Source organism: Podarcis vaucheri (genome assembly GCF_965113315.1).
Source record: "Podarcis vaucheri genome assembly, chromosome: 2".
Lineage (NCBI taxonomy): Eukaryota > Metazoa > Chordata > Lepidosauria > Squamata > Lacertidae > Podarcis > Podarcis vaucheri.
This window is the reverse complement of record NC_138760.1, coordinates 43,667,468-43,691,914: the sequence shown is the minus strand read 5'-3', so window position 1 is coordinate 43,691,914 and position 24,447 is coordinate 43,667,468. Positions and strand designations below refer to the sequence as shown.

The 24,447-nt window shown below is 44.5% G+C and overlaps 1 protein-coding gene across 1 annotated transcript; it reads right to left on the bottom strand.

Annotated features, from left to right (window-relative positions):
* Positions 1-960: 960 nt before the first annotated feature.
* Positions 961-9,531, bottom strand: TRIM16 (tripartite motif containing 16). Its single transcript, XM_082210995.1, has 6 exons — positions 8,790-9,531; positions 6,142-6,237; positions 4,220-4,453; positions 2,526-2,697; positions 2,348-2,443; positions 961-2,197 (listed from the first exon to the last, which is right to left on the bottom strand). Exons 1-6 carry the CDS (start codon positions 9,351-9,353, stop codon positions 1,530-1,532), a joined length of 1,830 nt encoding a protein of 609 aa, XP_082067121.1. The 5' UTR covers positions 9,354-9,531; the 3' UTR covers positions 961-1,529.
* Positions 9,532-24,447: the final 14,916 nt, after the last annotated feature.

Genomic DNA, 24,447 nt, shown 5'->3' with positions numbered 1-24,447 from the left:
GGTCAAACGTATGCTTCGAAACTGTTTCAAAGGTATACTGTGCACACAGCTCTCAAGAAAGCCCACACACTCAGAAGTCTACATTGGTAGGCCTTTCCCTTGCCTAATCGAGGATGCTGGAAGCTACACGACTTTAGGAGTTCAAAGTGGTTTATGGGGCACAGGTTGTCCTAAAATCTTGACGTCATCAGCCTTTGCTTAAGCAGCAGAAGCTAGCTGAACAACTCCTTCTCTGGCTAGGATGGCTGGTACAGGAGGAGAAATTGTACAGAGAGGAGCTATGAGACATTTCTTTTGTGTCTGTGCAGTTTGAACTTCACCTGTACTGGGGAAAAGGCAGTTTTATCATCACAGCCATTTCTCCTCCATTCCTGAATTCGCAAGTGAATTAAGTTAAAATAAAATAAGGTTTCCTTTTTGTAACGCACTTCCCACAGGAAAAAGGGAATTCTAGAGAAAAACAAAATCACTTAAAGAAAGGGAAACCTTGGCCATTAGTTGCTTTGTTTCTCAGTTTAGAGGTGGTGTTTAACCGGCTAGCAAGCAAACAAAACTGTCAAGATGCAATTGACAGTTTACTCAGTGATAGCCTTGTCCAAAATGGTCCACACCCAAGTTTGCATGACCCCTGTCCTGAATCAACAGCCTTTGTACTTGCCACATACTGTGAACCTGTGGGTCGGGGCCGTGCTCATTTGATTTTTGTGAGCACCTAGTATTAAAAAAATCAATCAATGATTATCTGCTTTGCTATAGGCCAGGAATGGGCAACAGGTGGCCCACAAACAAAGTCTAGGTCCTGGGACAATTTCACCTGGTCCATTGTTATCCAGCCACATTTCACTCAATGTAACGTTATTCGTTTAGAAAATCCAAACCACAGATTTTTCCAGACAGTGTAAGCAGAAAACAAATGCTGACACCATATCAAAACAGTCAAAGAATCAAAACATGATAAAATGTGATAAATAATAAACCAACGTTTATTCAACCTGCCAAAATAATGCAGTAAATGAGAAATGCCCACAATTTCCTTTGCTAAGAAAGAACAGTTGTTTTCAGAAACTGAACAGCTCTAATGCCGTGGTACTGCTCATCCAGGCCACATGACAAGAGAACTGGAGACTTGCAGCGCTGATGCTGATGTTGTTAAAAATGCTTCCTTACAAATGTAGCAGTTGAGCATCAGGGAGCAGGCGAACACTGAGGCAGCCAATGCCAGTCTTGAAAGGTACATCAGTTCCCTACAAAGTAAACAGCGTGACCTTGGAGATTCCCTTTCCCCCAGCTGTTTCTCAGTTTGGAGAAGATATTTAGTGGGCTAGCAGGCAACCAAAAAGGTAAACATGCAACAAAACAATTCAGCTCACCCGATTTTGTGACGTGTTTGTTGGCCAGATAAAAGTATTGCCCTAATATGGATATTTGATTCCCCCCCCCCTTAGAGGCCATCATGTCTGCCTTTACCTTTTAATTAATTCAGTGGCACACTTGTAGTAAGAAGGAGTGCCCATGATCACATCACTTAATCAGTGGCTGTGTCCCGACTCTGATGTCTTTGTACTTGCCTCTGCTTGGCTCTCAGGTGCCAAGACCGTACTGGAAGAAGCTGCTTCTCCCAAGGGAGCAGGAAGAGGTGCCAGGGTGGCCTCAGCCTCATCCCACAACTTGACAATCTGCACACTGTTCTCCTTCTTGGAGAGCCAGAAGGCTGGGTAGAGAGGTTCAGTAAACTTGCACTCAAACTTATGCAAAAGAGTCATGACATCCAAAGCAATGCCGTAAAAGGAGAGGGTGCCCCTGGGGTAATCCAGGTAAACTCCTATCCTGCTGAATCCCTGGACTTTCAATGGTGTCTCCACATCACTATGCCAAGCGGAGAACTCCTTCCCATTCCACTTAACACACCAGGAGAAGTCATTCCCCGAGATGCAGCTGTTGCTTTCGGAACCCTTCCGATCAATGCTCTTGTTCGTCATGCCAATGTAAACGCCAGCCCCAAATATCTCGACTTCAAAGTAGTAGCGGCTGATGTATAAGCTTTTGCCCGACAGCACCTGGCGCCAGTGCTGAAATCTCTCTGGGTGATCCGGGTACGGGTGCTCCCACGGCGTGGTGTTGGTGACTTTGTGGTTGTCTTCCAAGAGCCTCAAATAGCGATGAGCAGTAACCGGGTCAAACGTCAATGGGCAAATATCTTTGGAGGAACAAGAAATATATTGTATTAGTTTAAAACCACTGTTTCCTCTCGCTGTTCCCCTCAAAACTCTGCTCAACAAACTGACAGGCTTGCTCTTAAGAGTCTATTCATCTGAAAGATACAGTCATGTATATAATTATGCCTTACATTTCAAGAAGTCACTCCTGCTTTTCGGTTCTGGGGCCGTTATGCGGTGCTTGAATGGGATCATGGCGGACACCATTGTTTTGATGCCAGCGTCCTCTGCAAAAAGAAAAGTAACACAACAGCTTAGTTGCAGGAACAACAGAGGAAATGGTCTCTGGACTGGTAGATAGGCACTCACCATCTTTAGCAAACTCTTGCAACTTGTCCTTGTAGGAAGTTTGTAAAAGTTGTAAAATATGTTCCGTGGACTCTGTGACCACCCTTCGGATCCCTGACAATTTGTCTTTTAGGCCAATGTAGACACTGGGCAACGTGTCGTCTCCTTCATTCTTCTTGAATTCACAGTATTCCTGTTAATAAATACCCAGATACATACATAAATACCGGTAGGGCCTCTCCAACCAACATATAATCGCCCAACCTCAATGCTACCTCCCCACACAGCAATTAGGCAAAACCAAACAAACCCTGCATCCATTGGTGGTAATGGAAGTTGTTTTAAAAGCCTAGTTGCAGTGCAAGGGCTGTTTTGTGGGGGGTCAGACACAGGTGAGAAGCCAAGGGTTAACCATTTCCACTCTGGGTGTTTGATTCCCTGCCCCCACCTCTCTCCCACACACAAACCTCACGCAACAATTAATATTTTTAAAACAACTATAGGAGTTGTTATTTAAGCCTAACTGGATTGCTTTTCAGGGGACTCACAGCTGGGCTGGGCTTATCCTTCCTTTCCAATGTGCTAAACAGGAAGATGCTGCAAAAGAGGGATATGCACTGCTTAGCCTGGCCTCACTCCCTGCAACTAACTGCTCTTCTGTGGCAGCTACAGAAAAGGAGGCACACATAATGCACATGATTGGTTCAAGTTATTGCAGCCTAATAACCTTCCCATTTCCTGACCATCATTGTTATTAATATTTATCTTCACTTTTCTTTTCCAAATCAACTCAAAGTGGCCAAATCCCAGGTCCAGAGACATAGCCCCTGTTTGGCAGGCCAAGACCCATCTGATCTCCTAACCCTGCTTGGGATGGGGAGCAGGAAGCAACAACTGCTCCAGATCAGGGCCTTGCGGGTACTCCAGGAAGGAGCTGGGCATCAGAACCATCCACAAAACTGCTCAGTCATTGTCTGATGGCTGCTAGGGCAGCAGTTTCACCCTTGCCTCTTTGGCTGAACAGCTCCCCAGCTGATTCAGGTCTCCTGGTCTCAGACTTGCTCCTGCTGCTTCTGGAAAGTCAGACAGCTCCCCAATCTCATGGTACAGGAGGAGTTTGAGCCAAGAGGCTGAAGGCTGCAGAAATGAAGTACATGCATAGGAGCAGCTTCTCTCACCAGCAGCTTCTGCTCACTCAAATGCACACATTAGCTGCCCATACAGCAGCAGCTGGTCTCACAAACACGTACACAACACATAGTTTAACGATGGAAGTTGCTCACACAGGAGACAGTGATGGGCACCAACTTGGATTGCTTTAAAAGAGGACAGGGCAATTTCGTGGAGGATACAGCTATCCATGGCCACTTGCCACCGATTGTCAATGTTCTACCTCCACTGTCAAACCTAGTATGTCTCTGTATATCACATGCTGGGAATCACAAGTGGGGGAGGGGTCTTTTGCACTTGGTTCCTGCTTGTGGCTTCTCAGAGGCATCTGGTTGGCCACTGTGAGAACAGGATGCTGGACTAGATGGGCCACTAGGGACTGGTTAAGCATCTTAGATCACGCAAACACACACGCACAGCTTACAGAAAGAAATGCAATGAGACAGCAAGGGTTGCATTTCATTAGCATTTCCTTAACCCAAACATTTGACCATGTTAAGTCAGCAACACCAACTGACCGTTTGCCTCTTTGCCACTTAAGGTACCTTCAGAAAGATGATGTCATTCGTGTGTGTGGCCATCTTCTCCAGCCTGCTCTTGCATTCCTCCATCACCACCCGCTTGTTCTCAAGGTGGATCTTTATCCCATTAGCATGATTAACAGCACCACGCTCCTTCTCCTCTAGGAACGCTAGCACAACAGACTGAGTCTTCTTCACTGCTTGGAGCAGCTCCTCAAACTTCTCTTCCACCAAGGTTTTGACTTCAGATACAGAACTCTGCAGGGGGAGGAAATCACCATCTTCGTTATTGGAAAAGTAACATAGTGCAGTGGTTAGAGGTCCAGTGTGATGTGGTGGTTCAAGTGTCAGACCAAGTCCTGGAAGTTCAGCAATCAAATCTCCATTCAGCTAAGAATGTCACTGAGTGGCCTTGGGTCTTGGGCCAGTCACTGTCTCTCATCCTAACCTACCTTAGAGCATTATTGCAAACATAAAATAAGAAAGGGAAAGAGAACCATGTATGCCCCTTGAGCTCTTTGGAGCAAAGGTGGGATATAAATATAATAAATGGATTGATAAATGTGCCCATATTAATATGAGATGTGAGGGCAAAAGAAAGAAAAAAAGCTGTTGAAGGAGAGAAAACAGAAGGCACTGTGAAAATAAATGAGCAACAGAGACAGAGAATATCCCCTTCCTCTAGTAGACAGCCAACTCCTGACAAGACCAGTCTGTCAATAGCTGTCATTCAACTACTTGGCACTGGGAGTGTGCCATACCTGGTCAACATGGAGACAGAATCATCTACATCAGGGGTGGCAAACATACAGATTTTCAGATGGTGTTGGATTCTAACTCACATCATCCCCTGCCAACACAATCAATGATTATGGATGATGGTAGCTGGAGTCCAAAAACATCTGAAGGGTCGTAAGTTCCCAACCCCCAAGATAAACCTTCAAGCCAGAGGAGCAACCCACAGAATATTTTACATTCCTCAGGCAACTACCAGGCTGGCAGAAGAGTTACGCAGTTTAAGAAGCTTTCCAATAAGTGAAAATGAATCGCATTAGTCACTCCTCTATTATTTTAAGGAGGACCAACCCTGTGGGAACCTCCCAGCCACGTAGAAATGTTACTCATCTGCTGGATGATATCATCAAGCTTTTGTTTCCACAGCAGAAACCCACATAGCGACTGAGCCTGCCACTCCTCTTCCACATTGGCCATCAAAGTTGGCACATGTGAGAAACAATCCAGACAAGGTAAGAAGTGTTTTGGGTCCATAGGAACACTGATCCTACGGTCACAGATTTTGTGGCTATACTTTGAGAAGAATCAAAGAACAAGATGAGCATAAAAGGGGGAATGAGAGAGATCAAAATGATTAAAATGCTAAACCACAAACTTTAGTCCCTGTTTTTCCATGATGACAATGGTCATCATCAGCACTCAGCATCCTAGGGGGACTACCATGGTCCTTCACATCATGAAGCTACATCTGCAAGCCATCATTTGGATTTCCCAGAGAGTTACGACATCAGATGCCCCAGGGCATCCTTCCCGAAGCCAGTGCCCTCCAAATGTTTTGGGCTCCAGTTCCAATCATCCCTGACCATTGGCCATGCTGGGATGGGAGTTGGTATCCAACAACATCCGTAGGGCACCAAGTTGCTCCAGGACATTATGAGAAATTGTTGCTGTTGCTAACACTACCAGCTATGCCTGAGAGGTCCACCAGAGGACATTTTGCCCAGGACCTTTCCAAACCTGGAGCCAGTGCTGGTCCAGATTGTTTTGTGGGGTTACAGTCAGTTGGCAAAGTCTACGAAGATACAGCCTGCTTATAACAAAGAGAGGGCTATGGATATGCCTTTCTTAATACAGTACAATACAGCCAATTTGAGACCAACCTGAACAGGAACTTAGCTGCAAAGAAAGAGGTGGCCTAGTGAAAATCTTACCACTATAGACTCTGAATTTCTCTGCAGCTTTTCAATTGCATTTTCTGCTGACTTCAGTTTCCAGTCATAGCCTGCTTGGAGCTGAATAAGTTCGTACTGTGGGCAGATAAAATCAGAGGTTATTGGAAGAGGCAACTCAACAGCAGTTTTTAAAAGCCATGAATCAAATGGAAATATCCATTTTCCCTTAAAAGCAATCAATCTGGGATTCGTATCCCCTAAGGGCCAAAGTGCACATTACATTAAATGCGCAATCATGGGCTAACAAACTGAGACAGATAGTTGGTCAGTAGGAAAGCTTAGTCCATCAGATATACCTGATGAGGATGCACTGCCCTTCAAGGACAAGGTTTGAAGTTTGGGGCACTCTTGGAACCCAACTTTGCCATGGGATTGTTTTCACAGCTTTGACCAGTGTGCCAGCTGTGCCCTTTCCTGGAGAAATCAGATTGATACTGTCACACGTGTTTTGATCACATCTATTCTAGATGAGATGCCTGAAATGTGCTCCACATGAGGCACCTTTGAAAGGTGTTCAGAAACTTCTGCTGAGGCAAGATGTGGCAGGAATAATGTTAGCCAGTTTTGCTTTCCGAATCAACATTTTGCTGAAATATACTACATTATTTGGTTCCTCTGGGCCTTTAAGGTGGGGGCAGATCTACTTGTGACTTAAGAGCATGTTCACACTGCATGTCCACATGCATTTAATACTGCATGCAGGTGCATTTTGGGGGTGCTAAACACATGGTGGCGTCCCCATGTCATTCCTATACCACATCTCCAATTGATCTAAATTTGCATTCTTCAGGGGGATAGATTATGAGTTTAACAAATCCCTTTGGTATTAAATATGAAACATCAAATAATAGTTCAATTCCAGAGAACAGGAATAGACAGAAAAAGCCAAAAGCTCACACCTTCTACACAGGTAGTCATAACGGCTATGAATACCTGCCTCTTTCACACAAACTATGATTCACAGCAATTTCTGGAATTACTGCTACATTATAAAAGCCTCAGGCTGGGAAAGTTTCAATGTAGAATCTGGGACATGGAAACAATCATCCAAATGGGAGGAAATCAGAACTCCTTCGTAATTGTTTGCCCAAAACTGCACCCTAATTCATCATTAAGAACACCGGGCACTCCTTTGAGATTATTGCTGTAGGTCTGTTTACTTTTAAGCTAAATGTTTTACAAGGAGCATGTAAAGTCCATGCTTGTTTTTGCCTAAACATCTGAATGAAAGATGCAGCGGCTTATTTTTAACACTGGGTGAAATGTGTGTTCATATTCAGTGGTTTAAATAACACTCACCTTGCATAACTACTGGGGGGGGGGGTGATACGAGTGTGATAGAAAGGGAAAGTGGAAAGGAGGAAGTAATTATTACATTATTTCTTACATTCTGTCCTTCCTCCCACATAGCCAACAATCATAAAATGACGACATTAAAACCAGCATTTTAAAACCTCAGTTCAGAATACATTGCAATATCCAATACGCTACAATGGATATTATAACACAAATCATATCAATGGAGGTACTGTAATTATGCTCCACTGCTCCAGTGCCCCATGAGAGTAAATTTCTAAGCTGCTGCCTAATTCAAGATAGTGTGGGAGACCATTTGATCTCAACTGGACAGGAGTTCTGTAACTAGGGTGCCACCACTGAGAAAGCCCTACTTCATGCAGTGGTTCCTTGAACCATATACCACTGGGTGCAAGTAGAGTTCAATGCGCACAATTGCCACAACAATGCTAACTATCTCTGAGTGAATGAATCTTAACTTTAATAGCTATTGGTCCCATGATGGTGTCGTATATTGGAAACTCTCACTGCAGCTGAGGATCTTTCCAGTTCAATTTCTACCTCGAGCCTCTATCCGTAGGAATTATGCCTACTGAACTACTGATTCTCTTGTCCTGTGGCAGCTGCATTTTTGTCTCAGTCCTCACTGAGAGTCAAGACATAAAGCCAAGGGCTGAGCCACAGAGCCAGTCATCTAAACTGCCAGAAAGACAGGCATGTGTCAGCATTTGACACTCAGTCACAGCTTCCCAGCATCTGTATCCAAGTGCCAAAAGCTGATCTGTGCCAAATTCTGCATGTGCTGCCAGTGGTGACACAACCAGTTCAGTCCTTAGTAATATAGCAAACTCCCCAGTTGCCCTGGGCTTGGGATAATTGCAAGCAGGCCCCGAGTGTAGATAACACTTGGCAATACCACCCTTTTCTAACAGAAAGCAGGCACACCCCATTTTTGTCCATCCAACTTTTGTCAGATTTCCCCTGAACTGTGATCCCTTCTGTGGGATAGCCTCCTGGGTTTCATAATATGTCAAGCTACATAACCATGAAACCCCAGGCATCCGACATTTGCAGCAAAACCCTAGCATGTTTACTCAGCAGCAAGCTCAGCTGCATTCAATGAAGCCTGTTCTCCAGTAAGTTTGCAATTCTAAACAATCTTAACATGATATCAAGCAGGAATCCCTCCAGCAGCACTCTGGGCCAGCCATGAACATGTAAAAAGGCTGTGCGCGTATGAATGAGAACTCTAGGCCCCATATTTCCTAGCAAGCCAGTATCCCATGACATTCCCCGTGAACATTGACAGCGCTCAGAAAGCTACAATTTACCTCCTTTTCTTTCCTGGCTACCCCACAGGTGACAGCCTTATGTCCCTGGTGTCCATCTGCAAGGCACTCCTCACAGACACACACAAGGTCAGTATGGCAGAACCAACCGAGGTGCCTCTTGTGGACTTCGCAGCTCTGCATGTCAATGTCCTTCATTGGATCCATAAGCTTATGGGTCTGGAGTTTGGCGTTCTCCAAGTGAGGCTTCAAGTGATCCTGGCAATAGTTCACCATGCAGGTCAAGCAGGACTTCACCGCCAGCACCTTCTCAGCCAAGCAGAAGTCACAGAGGACCTCTTCTCCCTCTACCACATCCCCTTCCCCAATCTTGCCTGGTGGCTCCTCTTGGGGTCCATGTTCAGTCACATTCTCTCCCAGGCCTACTCCATTGCTGGGAACATGTCCTCTTCCTGGATCCGATGACAGAGGGTCTGCTTCATTTTTCAACCCTACACTCTCACACTCTTCCTCGCAGATCTGTGATCCATTTGCCGCATGGATGGAGTCTTCAAGTATCAGTTCTTGAGGCAGTTCTTTGGGACGGCTGGAATCAGAGTCAGCCATTTTATAATATCTCCTGAACAGAGCTGCTTCTCCAACTCCGACAGCTGCTGCCTTCTAAGGTGTTTGCACTGTAGCTGCACGCAGTCCAGATATGAAAGAACAGTCACACCTGAACACTCCTCAGCGCTTCAGGATATTAACTCTTTCCCGTCACCTTCCATAAGCTTGAGTTAAATTACGCAGCTTGGCATCCAATAAAATAAGCTGCTGACATGCTCAGCCTCTTCTCTGTTAAGATTGCTGTGAATAAGCACCAATCCACAAGTGGCTAGTTATCTTTCTTATTTTCAAAAGGAAGGGGGAGGCCCTAACCAGAAGGCGATGGTGCGTAGTTCAGGAAATACCTGGCATTATTACTCATTCCTTCTCTCAGCTTAACTCTGAGTAATGTATACAGACCAAGAGGCTTTTCTGAAGCCGGAATGTGGCTTGGGAGGCACGAGAAAGAATTGTGCAAGACAGCGATGGGAAACTCCGTGGCTTTTCGGATTTTGCTGAACTCCAGCTCCCATCAGCCCCAGCAATGGGGCAATGGTCAGGGATGAAGGGAGGCAGAGTCCAGCCATACCTGGTCCCCAACCCTGGTGCAAGAACACGCTGCACAATCCTATACATTTCTGCTCAGAAGTCCCGTTGCATGAAATTGGAAACCAGAAGAAAAAGGCACAGCACAAGAATGATTCAAATTAATATGGCAATATGTGGGGGGTTTGGGGGGGCAGACCATCAAAGCAAATAAAAGCATCCAAACAAGAAAATGTGGAGGACAACTCTTATGGACAGTTCTATGGGTTCAGACAGCACAATCTCTTGGAAGCAAGCCCCACTGAACTTCATGAACTGTGTGAGACTTTGCTTAAGCTAACATGCTCTGGGATACACTACTAGTTGATTATTCAATGCTACCCAACAGGTTTGGAGATTGATCACACATAGTCTGAGAAGCCAATGAAGAGGAGGGCTTGGGGTGAGGAATCAGGAAGATACAAGGACCTGAGAGGGAACTTCATCAAGATTCTGAATATTCAGGTTGCAGATTGTACGTTCTCTGGGCAATGTGCACATTCTCTCATCATTATGCATAGTCTCCAGGAAACATGCCTTTTTTCTATCTCTAGTTCAGAAGCTAGCAATGTGAAGGCACTGGGCTGCTTGTCAATCACAGCTTAATCTTACATGACCCACAACATACCCTTCCCAGATCAGCTGATAGGGTGTAGGGCTCCAGAAAAGACTTCTTTTTTTTGCATTTCATCCTCTTTTTTATCCCTCTCAGCTGTTTTCCACTCAGCTGCACAACACAAGCAAAATTGTAGGGACAGGAAAGTTTTAAATCCTGCCTCCCACCATCCTGATGTAAATTGCCCCTCCTGTCATGCTGCTATTGAGCTTAGGGGAAAACTCGAAAGCAGCATGGGGGGTCAATCATCATTAGAATTGTAGTGAAGGGAAGAGTTAACCACCTGTGCTGGTCCCATGGGTTACCCGAGAGGCGAGGTCCAAGTCCGGTCCATGGTCAAAGATGCAACGTGGAGGTAGTCTGTAGTAGCTGAAGCTGAGTGCAGGGCAGGGAGTCGGGTGAAGTCAGGAACAGGCATGCAAGCAGGGAGTCAGGGTGGGTCAGGAGCTCAGGCAGGAACTAGCAACCAACAATGTTGCTCCCACAACTTGGGACTGGGGCTGGCCGGCTTTTATCTGCCCCGAGGCATAGGGTGGCCCCGATCCTCTGGTGACTCGCCTCTCCTGGCCTGGAGGCTAGCACTCCTCCTGTGGGAATTTAGTTCCCTCCACCTCTCTGCCCTGAGCCTCTGCAGCTCAGGAGAGGCTGGAGGGTTACCGGACCTAGAGGCAACCTCACCTTCCTCTGACGGGGCTGAGAGTGGAGCACCTGCAGGCAATGGGTCCTCCATCACCTCAGGAGCCAGAGCAGACTCAGTTGGTGCCTGCACCTGAGGATCCAGTACAGGTGAGGACCCTTCAGGCTCATGCCCCAGCCCTGGCTCAGCTGGTTCTGGAGGCGGGGGATCCTGTGCAGGCTGGGATTCCTCAGGTTCAGCATCCGAGTCCGAATCCCAGGCCATCACACCACCTGAGGAAGGGTTGCTCAGCAGAGAAAAGAAGGCTGAATAAGCAGAAACTGAGTTTTCTTGTTGCACCATTTGGGTTTGCCTTAAGGAAGCAAGAGACCCTGCAGCCTCCATGCATTAAAGCCCTGTTTCTCCTACTGGTCCCCTTCACCCTCTCTCTGCTGCCCTGCCTTCTGCAGCAAAGAGGAGTTCAGTTTGTGTTCCCCACAACAGATGAGAAAGAGAGGGTGGGCAAAGGGATCTGAGGGAGGGCTATGGGGCAGGGAGCCAACCAGCTGGATAGTCTCCCTGCTGCCTCAAGACATTTAAAGGATTCTCATATGAAGACATGACAAATATTGATTTAGGTGCATTGTTGCTTAGGAATAATCCAAACACTGTGGCCCCAGTTTGCCATGTATTCTTAACGAAACCTGTTTTTTGAACCCCGCCTTTTGCCTGTACAGTTTCATAGAACCATAGAATCATAGAGTTGGAATAGACCACAAGGGCCATCGAGTCCAACCCCCTGCCAAGCAGGAAACACCATCAGAGCACTCCTGACATATGGTTGTCAAGCCTCTGCTTAAAGACCTCCAAAGAAGGAGACTCCACCACACTCCTTGGCAGCAAATTCATAGAATCATAGAATCATAGAATCATAGAATCATAGAATCATAGAGTTGGAAGAGACCACAAGGGCCATCGAGTCCAACCCCCTGCCAAGCAGGAAACACCATCAGAGCACTCCTGACATATGGTTGTCAAGCCTCTGCTTAAAGACCTCCAAAGTAGGAGACTCCACCACACTCCTTGGCAGCAAATTCCACTGTCGAACAGCTCTTACTGTCAGGAAGTTCTTCCTAATGTTTAGGTGGAATCTTCTTTCTTGTAGTTTGGATCCATTGCTCCGTGTCCGCTTCTCCGGAGCAGCAGAAAACAACCTTTCTCCCTCCTCTATGTGACATCCTTTTATATATTTGAACATGGCTATCATATCACCCCTTAACCTCCTCTTCTCCAGGCTAAACATGCCCAGCTCCCTTAGCCGTTCCTCATAAGGCATCGTTTCCAGGCCTTGGCATCGTTTCCAGGCCTTGGCATCGTTTCCAGGCCTTGGCATCGTTTCCATGCCCAGCTCCCTTAGCCGTTCCTCATAAGGCATCGTTTCCATACCTTGACCATTTTGGTTTCCCTCCTCTGGACACGTTTCAGTTTGTCAGTGTCCTTCTTGAACTGTGGTGCCCAGAACTGGACACAGTACTCCAGGTGAGGTCTGACCAGAGCAGAATACAGTGGCACTATTACTTCCCTTGATCTAGATGCTATACTCCTATTGATGCAGCCCAGAATTGCATTGGCTTTTTTAGCTGCCGCGTCACACTGTTGGCTCATGTCAAGTTTGTGGTCAACCAAGACTCCTAGATCCTTTTCACATGTACTGCTCTCAAGCCAGGTCTCACCCATCTTGTATTTGTGCCTCTCATTTTTTTTTTGCCCAAGTGCAATACTTTACATTTCTCCCGGTTAAAGTTCATCTTGTTTGTTTTGGCCCAGTTCTCTAATCTGTCAAGGTCGTTTTGAAGTGTGATCCTGTCCTCTGGGGTGTTAGCCACCCCTCCCAGTTTGGTGTCATCTGCAAATTTGATCAGGATGCCCTTGAGTCCATCATCCAAGTCGTTGATAAAGATGTTGAATAAGACCGGGCCCAAGACAGAACCCTGTGGCACTCCACTAGTCACTCTTCTCCAGGATGAAGAGGAACCATTGATGAGTACCCTTTGGGTTCGGTCAGTCAGCCAGTTACAAATCCACTGAGTGGTAGCATAGTCAAGATCGCATTTTACCAGCTTCTTTACAAGAATATCATGGGCACCTTGTCAAATGCCTTGCTGAAATCAAGGTAGGCTACATCCACTGCGTTCCCTTCATCTACCAGGCTTGTAATTCTGTCAAAAAATGAGATCAGGTTGTCTGACATGACTTATTTTTCAGATCCATGCTGACTATTGGTGATCACAGCATTCCTTTCTAGGTGCTCACAGACTGTTTGCTTAATGATCTGCTCCAGAATCTTCCCTGGTATTGATGTCAGACTGACTGGGCGGTAATTATTTGGGTCCTCTCTTTTCCCCTTTTTGAAAATAGGGACAACATTTGCCCTCCTCCAGTCTGCCGGGACTTCGCCTGTTCTCCAGGAATTCTCAAAAATGACTGCCAGTGGTTCTGAGATCACATCTGCCAGTTCTTTTAATACTCTTGGATGCAGTTCATCTGGCCCTGGAGACTTGAATACATCTAAACTAGCCAAGTATTCTTGTACTATCTCCTTAGTTATTCTGGGCTGTGTTTCCTCTGCTGAATCATTTGCTCCAAATTCTTCAGGTCAGGCATTGTTTTCTTTATCGGAGAAGACTGAGGCAAAGAAGGCATTGAGGAGTTCAGCCCTTTCTGTGTCCCCTGTTTGCATTTCACCATCTTCTCCTCTGAGTGACCCCACTGTTTCTTTGTTCTTCCTTTTGCTACGGACATACCCATAAAAGCCTTTATTGTTGCTTTTAACCTCTCTAGCAAGCCTGAGTTCATTCTGTGCTTTAGCTTTTCTGACTTTGTGTCTACATGTGCTGGCTATTTGTTTGAATTCCTCTTTGGTGGTTTCCCCTCTTTTCCATTTTTGTACACATCCTTTTTTAATCTTAACTCAGTTAAAAGTTCTTTAGATAGCCACCCTGGCTTCTTTAGGCACCTTCCATGTTTCCGTCTCATTAGTATTGCCTGAAGTTGTGCTTTTACTATCTCCCTCTTAACAAACTCCCATCCATCATGAACTCCCTTTCCTTTTAGTATTACTGTCCATGGGATCTCACCCAGCACTTCCCTAAGTTTTATGAAGTCGGCTTTCTTAAAGTCAAGAAATTGAGTCCTAGTATGCTTGGCTGCTCCTTTCCGCTGTATAGTAAACTTCAGAAGAGCATGATCACTCGTGCCTAATGATCCTTCCACTTCTACCCCACTAACCAGGTCATCAACATTGGTTAGGACCAGATCTAAAATGGCTGTTCCTCTTGTTGCTTCTCCCACTTTCTGGACAATGAAGTTGTCTGCAAGGCCAGTGAGGAATCTGTTTGACCTTATGCTCTTGGCTGAGTTTGGCATCCAACAAATATCCGGGTAATTGAAGTCCCCCATTACTACTATCTCCCTTCCTTTTGCATGCTTGGCATGGGGCTCTATAGTAAACTCCCACAATGAGGTTTCTGTTATTCTTCTCTCCCTTAATTTTGACCCAAATGCTCTCACTTTGGCTTTGAGGTTCTAAATCTTGGATCTCTTCACAGGTATACACATCCCTGACATATAACGCCACTCCTCCTCCTTTCTTGTCTGGTCTGTTTCTCTGAAATAGATTGTATCCCTCCATTATTACATTCCAATCGTGGGACTTATCCCACCAGGTTTCAGTGATGCCTATTATGTCATATTTAGTTTGCTGTACCAAGAGCTCAAGCTCATCTTGTTTATTTCCCATGCTTTGCACATTAGTGTACAGACATTGAAGTCCATTAATCATTCCCCCATTTCTCTTACTTAAGGATTTTTTCCTCCCACCACTAGGTCTGCGTGCTGTTTGCTCCATTTGGTCTATGACATTTGGATGATCATCTTCATCAATTGATAGACTCCTACCTTCAGGAGCACTGTCTCCCTTCCCCACATTAGTCAGTTTAAAGCCCTCCTGATGAGGTTTCTGAGATTTTTGGCAAAAACATTCCTCCCAACTGTTGTGAGGTGCAGCCCATCGTTTGCCAGAAGTCCATCTTCAAGAAACTGCAGTCCGTGATCTAAGAATCCAAACCATTCCTGTTTACACCATTTGCAAAGCCAGCTGTTCACTTCCACTATTTTTCCTTCTCTCCCAGGGCCACGTCGTTCAACTGGGAGGATAGATGAGATGACAGTTTGTGCATTTAATTTCTTCAATTTCCTGCCCAGAGCCTCGTAGTCTCTTTTGATCTTCTGGAGGCTATTGCTTGCAGTGTCATTGGTTCCCACATGAACCAAGAGGAAGGGGTATTTGTCAGTGGGTTTTATGATTCCTTGCAGTCGTTCAGTTACATCTTGGATCTTAGCCCCGGGGAGACAGCACACCTCCTGAGACATCTTGTCAGGCCCACAGATCACTGCTTCTGTTCCCCTCAGTAGGGAATCCCCTATCACCACTACACGCCTCCTCTTAGGTTTGGTCGGGGTTCTTCCGTGAGTTGTCCGTTCCAAGGTCGCCTGCACATTCCCTGAGGACTGACTTTGCTGCTCATCTTCATATACCTGATCGACTGTAATGAGGGAGAGATCCTCAAATGGAGTCTGTTCTTCGTCTTCCATGCTAGTGGAGAGGACTTCAAAGCGATTGTGTATTTCTAAACAATCAGAGTGAACCCTGGGCCTCCTACTTCTTTGAGTCACGTTTCTCCATATATCTGGCACCTGTGTTGGTGAACTAGCCTCCTTCTCAGGGGTGTCCCCTGTCTCCTCCTTGGTGGAGACGGTGTTCTCTGTTGCTTCCAAGAAGAGCTCCAGCTCTCTAATTCTTTGGAGCGTAGCTACACGTTCCTCCAGTTGCTGGACTTTGTCTTCTAAGAGGGCAATCAACATACAATTGCTGCAGGTAAAGCTGCCTGCCACCTTTGGCAAGATGGCAAACATTGCACAGGAACCACAGGTGACTGCAGCTGTTCCCTCACCCTCCATCTTGAGAACGTGTCGTTGGGGGTGGCTACAGTGGTCCTCCATCTTAAAAAGCGTGAAGACAGGACAAATAACCCCCCCAAAAAAACCTAGGTCTCCCCCAACAAACGTTTGAGACTAGCTCCCCTAAATCTAAAAGATGGATCAAACTGCGTGCGCCGCTGCCCTGCAAGCTCTTAAGATTACAGAAGACCGCATCTTTCAAGGTGAATGCATTCCTAAAGCTTGATTGTGTTATTTGCTATGCTGAGTCAAATGTATGATGCCAGGTATAAAGCAGATAAATAGGTGACTGCCCATGGAAAGTAGGGTTGACAAGCACTGCCTATAAGCTGGTGCTTGGTGCTTGCAAAGCCTTTTGCATTCTCAATTCACGTGGGGCATTGCTGAGGGTTAACTGGCCTGGCTGCTATCCCACAAGGACTGTGCTTGTGCTCTAAAGATAATGTCCCCACATTCGCTACAGGATGCAGGAGTTCCTTGACATATTAGTTGACATGGAAATAAAGTCTGAAAACCATGCCCATGGGGTTGCCAGTTTGCAACTCAGAGACCTTTCAACCATCTTGAGAAGCTGTGGTTTTCTGGATAGAGAACAAGTCACACACAACAGAGGGGGGATTTCCCAGAGTAATTTTGTTAGCTAATGTGACCACTGAACCCTGGGCAGAAATTTCAGGAAGATCATACAAACGCTGCCAAAATGGGGCAGAAGTAATCATGTCGCAATGCTCAGATCATAATATGCTGACAAGCTATTTTTCACATACAAACATGCAGTAAGTACCTGTTCTATGAGACTGACTGCTGTGCAAATGATCGTTATAAGCATATCAAAAGGTCTTGATCAGGCTTCCTCAACCTCAACCCTCCAGATGTTTTGAGACTACAATTCCCATCATCCCTGACCAGTGCTCCTGCTAGCTAGGGATCATGGGAGTTGTAGGCCAAAAACATCTGGAGGGCCAAGGTTGAGGAAGCCTGGTCTTGATGGCTTATCACCTGTGATGCTGTCACCATGAGTGATGAAAGCTCTCCCCATGCTCCATATTGACAGTGGTTTGTGCCTTTGAAATGTCTGCCTGAACACTCCATCACTGCACCACTCAAACTGAAGCACATATGCAGTCTTTTAAAAACAAGGGTGTCCTTCCTTTCTAGCACTTGAGCATTTCCTGATAATAATAAAAATAATTTCCTGATAATAATAAAAGAATTACTATTCATAATGGTGTTAGAGGTAATAGCAAACAAGATGAGAACTACGCCAGAGATACGGGGGTTAAAATTGGTACCAAGGAGTACAAGTTGAAGGCATATGCGGATGACTTGGTGTTATCCTTAGAAGAACCACAAACAAGCGTCAGTAAGGTTTTGGAACAATTAGAGGAATTCGGCAAATTATCAGGTTTCAAATTAAACAAAATAAAGACTAAAATGCTGGTTAAAAATATGGATAGGAATATAAGAGAGCAATTAGAACAAAAAATATGGAATTAAAGTCGTAAAAAAGTTAAGTATCTAGGTATCTGGTTGACATCGAAAAATATTAATTTAATCAGTGATAATTATATACCTACATGGAAAGAGATTAAAAAGGATTTGAATATATGGAATAGGTTAAAGCTTTCATGGTCCAGAAGAATGGCAGCAATCAAGATGAATATTCTCCCGAAAATGTTGTTCCTATTTCAGACTATTCCGATAATCAGGGGGCCTTCGATATTTAAGGAATGGCAAAAAAATTCTTTCAAAATTCATATGGCAGGGAAAGAGGCCAAGAATTAAATATCAACTACTTACGGACCGGAGAGAAAGAGGCGGGTTTTCCGTGCCAAATCTAAGATTTGTGATTTGGGTTTGTGAGGAAATGAAGCTTCCTGTTTATGTTGGCTTAAAGAGTGGATTGTTTTAGAAAATTCGGACTTGTTGGACTTAGAAGGCTTTAATAATAGATATGGCTGGCATGCTTACTTGTGGCTCAACAAAGAAAAGGTTCACAAAGGTTTTTCAAATCATATTTTTAGAGGAGCCCTGCATGAAGTTTGGGAGAAAAACAAAAAACTTCTAGAAAGAAACACCCCCTGGTGGTTATTCCCGGTAGATATTTTAACAATAAAAAAACTGAACATGGAGGGGAAAAGGTTAACATACGAAGATTTATTGGTAAAAACAGAAAAAGGTTGGAAGATTAGAACTTACGAGGAATTGAAAGATAGATTAACAGGTTGGCTACAATACCACCAGATAAATGCACTTTGGAATGAAGATAAAAAATTGGGAATGAATGAGAAAAAATCTAAATATCAGATAGAAATTCTAGAAGGAAAAACCAAACTTTTATCTAAGATGTACAATTTTTTGTTAGAATGGGATACAAAAGATGAGTTGATAAAGGAGGTGATAGTAAAATGGGCAATTGATTTTGGATATAACATAGAGTACGACAAGTGGGTGAGGCTATGAAATAAAGGAATGAAGTTCACGGCATGCGTCACATTAAGGGAAAACCTGGAGAAAATGATGTACCGATGGTACATCACACCGGTAAAATTGGGGAAAATGTATAAAATTGGAAACAAAGCATGCTGGAAATGTAAGCAGAAGGATGGGGACCTTTACCATATGTGGTGGGTTTGTGAGGAAATGAAAAAATTTTGGGAGCTTATATATAACGAATTAAAGAAAATTTTCAGATATACTTTTTCAAAAAAAACCGGAGGCATTTTTGTTAGGAATAATAGGTGACAAAATAAAAAAGGAAGATCAGAGATTGTTTCAATATGCGACGGTGGTGGCCAGGGTATTGATCGCTCAAAAATGGAAATCAGCAGAGATCCCTACGGTTATGGATTGGCAAGTAAAATTATTTGAATACGCAGAATTAGCAAGAATGACACATAAAATTAGACACCAAGAAGGTACAAAGTTTGTTGAAGAATGGAGTAAATTTGTGACATATATTGAAAGTAATTGTAGAAATTTAAAAACTACAGTAGGCTTAACATAAACCTTGTGACGTGTACATAATTGGAACAGAAACTGTAAGAGTAGAAGTATACCAAGAAAACCGCAACGGGATAGGAAGGAAGTCGAGGCGTGATCCAACGCAATGTAAATAAGATGATGGTACCAAAGAACGATTGTTATGAGTGTTTGCTTTAGTTTTTGATTGTTTGTTTTGGTTTGTTTTCTGTTTAACTGAAAATCTCAATAAAAATAATAAAAAAATAAAAAATAAAAAAGAGGTGGAGGCAGAAGCACCCAGCTGGATTGGACGTTTCCACCACCACCACCAAGAAAACTGGTATAAACCGAAGATGGAGTACTGCAGATTCTACTTGCGCTGTTTAACACTGAAAGCAAAATCTGGATTTTATTGTCATCTGGAATGACTCCCAGATTTAAATGCCTCTTCCTGCTCCATTGCAAAAATGGGAAACCTACATCTTCCTTATTGCTAGTAAAAGAAGTCCTGTCACATGAAGCAAAACACACCAAGGCAATACTTTCCAGCAGTTCACATAAAACCCCAAATCCATCAAAGCTTGCAAAAATTTGAATCCTGTTTATAAGCAGAGGGAAAACATTAATCTCTAGCTTTCTTATTTTGTACCCATTAAACTGTAATGCAAGGTGACATTGTTTCTGCTAGAAGTTCTGGTCTTGATGTAAGAGTATATTATATCCAACAGGATAAAACCTAATGAGATAATGATGGCTGTCAAAGGCAGTATGCCTCAATACTGCCTCAAAGGCAGTATGCTGCAGGTCACAGATGGGGAGGGAGCTGTTGGGCTCATGTTGTACTTACAGGCTTCCTGACAGGCCTCTGGTTGGCCATGGTGAGAACAGGATTCTGGACTAGATGGGTCTTTGGCAGGATCAATGGGGCTCTTATGCTCTTGGGGGGAAGATGAAGCAAGAGTCATTCAATTGAGACATTAAGTCTGCTTTTGGCAAAGATGGGAATTAACAGCACATTTTCTTGATGTAACAGACCCTCCACTATTAGGTGTCTTTAAAGTATAACTGGACACCATCCAGCTGAAATTAATATATTCTTGCTGTGTTTTTAAAAAAGAGATGCATTGAATTTCTGTCACCTGTTATTCAGAAGGTCTGTACCACCTTCTTTTTGACTGGACTCTCTCTGGGGATCAAGACCATGTGGAACAAACTGAAATAAAAAGATTTGACAAGGGACCCTGGTGCAGCCATGTCCTAGCATCACAGAGGTCTTGTTTAGATTTAAATTCTGTCATCACAACAAGTGTGGAAATGCTGTATAATATGCATGTAATACATAGAAGCATAGGAAGCCGTCTTACATCAAGTCACACTATTGGTTTTTCTAGCTCAGTACTGCCTCCAACAAGGGACGCGGGTGGCGCTGTGGGTTAAACCACAGAGCCTAGGGCTTGCCTATCAGAAGGTCGGTGGTTCAAATCCCCATGACGGGGTGAGCTCCTGTTGCTCTGTCCCAGCTCCTGCCAACCTAGTAGTTCGAAAGCACGTCAAAGTGCAAGTAGATAAATAGGTACTGCTCCAGCAAGAAGGTAAATGGTGTTTCCGTGTGCTGCTCTGGTTCCCCAGAAGTGGCTTAGTCATGCTGGCCACATGACCCGGAAGCTGTACACCGGCTCCCTCAGCCAATAAAGCGAGATGAGCGCTGCAATTCCAGAGTCGGCCATGACTGGACCTAATGGTCAGAGGTCCCTTTACCTTTACCTTACTGCCTCCAACAGCAACAGGAAACTAGATTTGGTGACAGCGCCACCCTCTGCAGCCCAAACTCTTCCTTTGTACCCCAGGCTTTGAACCCCTAGTATACTGAGGGACTTTTAAAGAGTAAGAAGCTTTATCTCCAATAAAGGCTTTGTTTAAAGATACGGTCAACAGGTTTAAATTGCAGAAAACTCTTTAACTGCTGTCTTTCAAGATGGTCTCATAATGCCAAGATTGGAGATTCTCCACAGCCTGCTGCTGTTCAGCAGGCAGATGCTTATCTCTCTGACCTTAGCCCTTAATACCACAGCACTAAGACTGGAGATAAGCCTATCCTGAATTTTAGTGCTGTGCTGTGCTGCTTAGTTCTAAGATACCTCATCTCTGATCTTAGCACTTACTGCTTAGATTAGAGATAACATATCTTCACGCCTAATGTCATAACATTAGGTTCCTGGGCATGGTTTGTGTCAATGTTGTCAACATCTACACATGCCCCTTCCCTGTATAAGAAGCATACTAATCTTCTGTTGTGGGATTGGCAAGGGAGAACTGGAAACCCATATTCTTTCTTCATTTCTGGTGGATTCTTGCTTCCCTCCTGCAATGTAGGTGATTTCTTACCTGCCCTTCTCCATAAGGCCCCAGTGCAGCTTATAGAAAATGCAAAGATCTAAACAGATAAAATCATACAGTTATGAAATATATAAAATACATAAAAAATGTTCCAAATGGAACGGAACCATGCAAATTCAGCAATAGAGCTGGGTGTGACAAAACAAACACAAATGATCTCCGACTGCTGCTTAGCAATGGGCTTCTAGCTGCTAAGGAGTTAAAGCAAGGGCTGGAACCCAGTACAGAGCTAGATGCTTAGCCAATTAAAATCAATAGGCTGAGGTAACTTGGCTCTGCACAGGATTGTGACAGAATACAAAAACCCATATCATCATAAGAACTTTATATTGAGAAATCACAAAAATCCTTCTCTGTTTACCACTGGGAATGCTTTTACTGATCATGCCTTTCAAATGGAAATGAAATGAAGTACAGATTTGTTTCAGTATGTTTTCCAAAACCACTATGATCTGGATTTTTAAAAATTATACTTTCTTACTTCAAAATAAATTCCATATTTCCCCTTTCATCCCATTATAATAACAACTTTCATTTCATTTTTTCAGAGTCCACATCAAATGAACAAAAAAATTTGCCAACTGCAGTGGTTACTGTTATTTTTTACACTCAGTTTTTTATTTTAAGTGTGTGTGTGTGTGTGTGTGTGTGTTGCACAATATTTATTCAGATTTACAACAATCATGAAATAATTTTATAATTACATTGTACCAAACAGTATATATATGGCTCAGTGTCTTCTTGAGCTTTCTTACATCAATACATTAAAAAATGTCCCACTTTTCAATAAAAATATGAAAAGGGTGTTAGTTAGCTTTACCATGTGGGGCCACCACTAAGATCCTGAAAATACAGTAAGTAGCAGTCGATGTAGTAGGAAGAACTGCTGAGCCACCCTGCTGACACCAAGGTTACTACAGATTATGACTGGGGCAGGGCAAGGCAGTAGCCAGGGTCGTAGGAAGCAGGACAGGCAGATTGCCGTCCCAAGTGTCATCCCGGGGGGGGTGACAAAATCCCCTCCGGGTGGATCGCCACCACGCCAATCACCCCCTGGGCAGCTCGCCCCACCCCCAAGTGCACAGCATGTGCACCGCTCCGGGTACCCACATGGATAGCTCCACCGCTGGTAGTAGCAAGGCCACACCTGCATGGACACACCAATGGAGCCAATCTGGTGTTCCCTCTGATGAGTCCACACAGCCCTGATGACACCATTGCCCTTCCACATCCTATCCCCACCCAGGTAGTAATGCCAGCATCAGGAGGTCATCTCCATTGCTCTGCCCCACCACTACGGCTGCAGCAATCTATTATTCTCTTCAGCATTATTTTGACTTATTAATCGCTCACTACAAGAGTCTCTAAGCGACTTGCAAAAAATTAAGAGCCAAAGGCATAGCATAAAAAAAGAATACATTACAGTAAAACCATCACAGTGGCCACTAAACAGACACAACAAAACTTCAGTGGCAGAAAATAGTTAATAAAGAGCACAATATTTATCATAATTCATCAAATGTCTGGTGTTTTTATCTGATGCAGAAAGGATTTTAATGATGGTTCCATTGGGTAAAATGCTGGGGTTCTTATTTTTCCTCCACTTGCATTATATGAGCAGCTGTTAAAAGATGTACAACATCACCATCCCTCTGTCCTCTAATAAAGCTAAATCTTTCACATAACCAACCAAATAACATAAGTACTATTTGGCAATAGATTGTGTCTGCTGGCAATTCACTTTATTTTTTCTTACTATGACTGACCAAAAGCTTCTTGCCTTTGAGTAAGACCAAAATATATGATCCAGGCCTCCATTTATTGCCTTATGTCTCCAGCAGATACTGCTTGTGATTCTGGAAGACTGCCACCCTCCACCACCCTGATACTGTCTGAAAAAATGAGATCTAGTTCTCCACAAAGTTATCCTTTTTATTAAGCCTCATGCTAACTTATCCAATGGCCACTGGGGGCCAGTAGTCAGCAATCTCCCTGACATATTGCTTACCAGCCACCATAGCAACATAAATTGCCCTCCTAGTGTGCTTCTGGATGAGCTGTTTATTGAACATCCATCTTGATTTGTTTGTAGGAAGGTTATGTAATAGTGTCATGCTACTCAGCCACGGCTGAGCTCAGTGGTGGGCAAGGCCAGCCACGCAGCCAAGTCTCAGGGGGGCAGAGTCCGAATGCAAGTTTCAGGCGGGTGGTGCTGTGGGTTAAACCACAGAGCCTAGGTCTTGCTTATCAGAAGGTCGGCGGTTCGAATCCCTGTGACGGGGTGAGCTCCCGTTGCTCGGTCCCTGCTCCTGCCAACCTAGCAGTTCGAAAGCATGTCAAAATGCAAGTAGATAAATAGGTACCACTCTGGCGGGAAGGTAAATGGCGTTTCTGTGTGCTGCTCTGGTTCTCCAGAAGCGGCTTAGTCATGCTGGCCACATGACCCGGAAGCTGTTCGCCGGCTCCCTTGGCCAATAAAGCGAGATGAGCGCCGCAACCCCAGAGTCATCCACGACTGGACCTAATGGTCAGGGGTCCCTTTAAGGTCAGGAGTATCTCAGTTCATGTCAGACGGTCCGGGGGTCAAGAAAGCTGAGAGTCCAAGGTCATGAAAAGCAAGAAGCGGCAAGGTCAGGCCAGGAACTACAAATGTTGTTTTCAGCAATTGACTGAGACTGGAAGCCCTGCTTAAGAAATCTGGAACCAATTGGTCCAGATCAGGAGCAAGAAGGCTGATCAGCAATAGGTGGAGCCACTCTGCCTTCTTCTCCTTCAGGCTGCTGCTCAGCAGGTGAAGCCAATTCCTGGCCCATGACAGGTTAGATGGTTTTGCATCAAAACAAGTGTTATCTCCCACTGGTATTTAAGGTGAACCAATCCTAATACCCTTGAATGGATCTGTCCTCCATGAATTGTTT

Coding starts and splice junctions, on each gene's coding strand:
- TRIM16 (XM_082210995.1), bottom strand. CDS start 9,353: ATGGCTGACTCTGATTCCAGCCGTCCCAAAGAACTGCCTCAAGAACTG. Junction 6,238..8,789: donor TAGCCAGGAAAGAAAAGGAG/GTAAATTGTAGC, acceptor ATCTGCCCACAG/TACGAACTTATTCAGCTCCA. Junction 2,698..4,219: donor ATGACATCATCTTTCTGAAG/GTACCTTAAGTG, acceptor ATTTATTAACAG/GAATACTGTGAATTCAAGAA.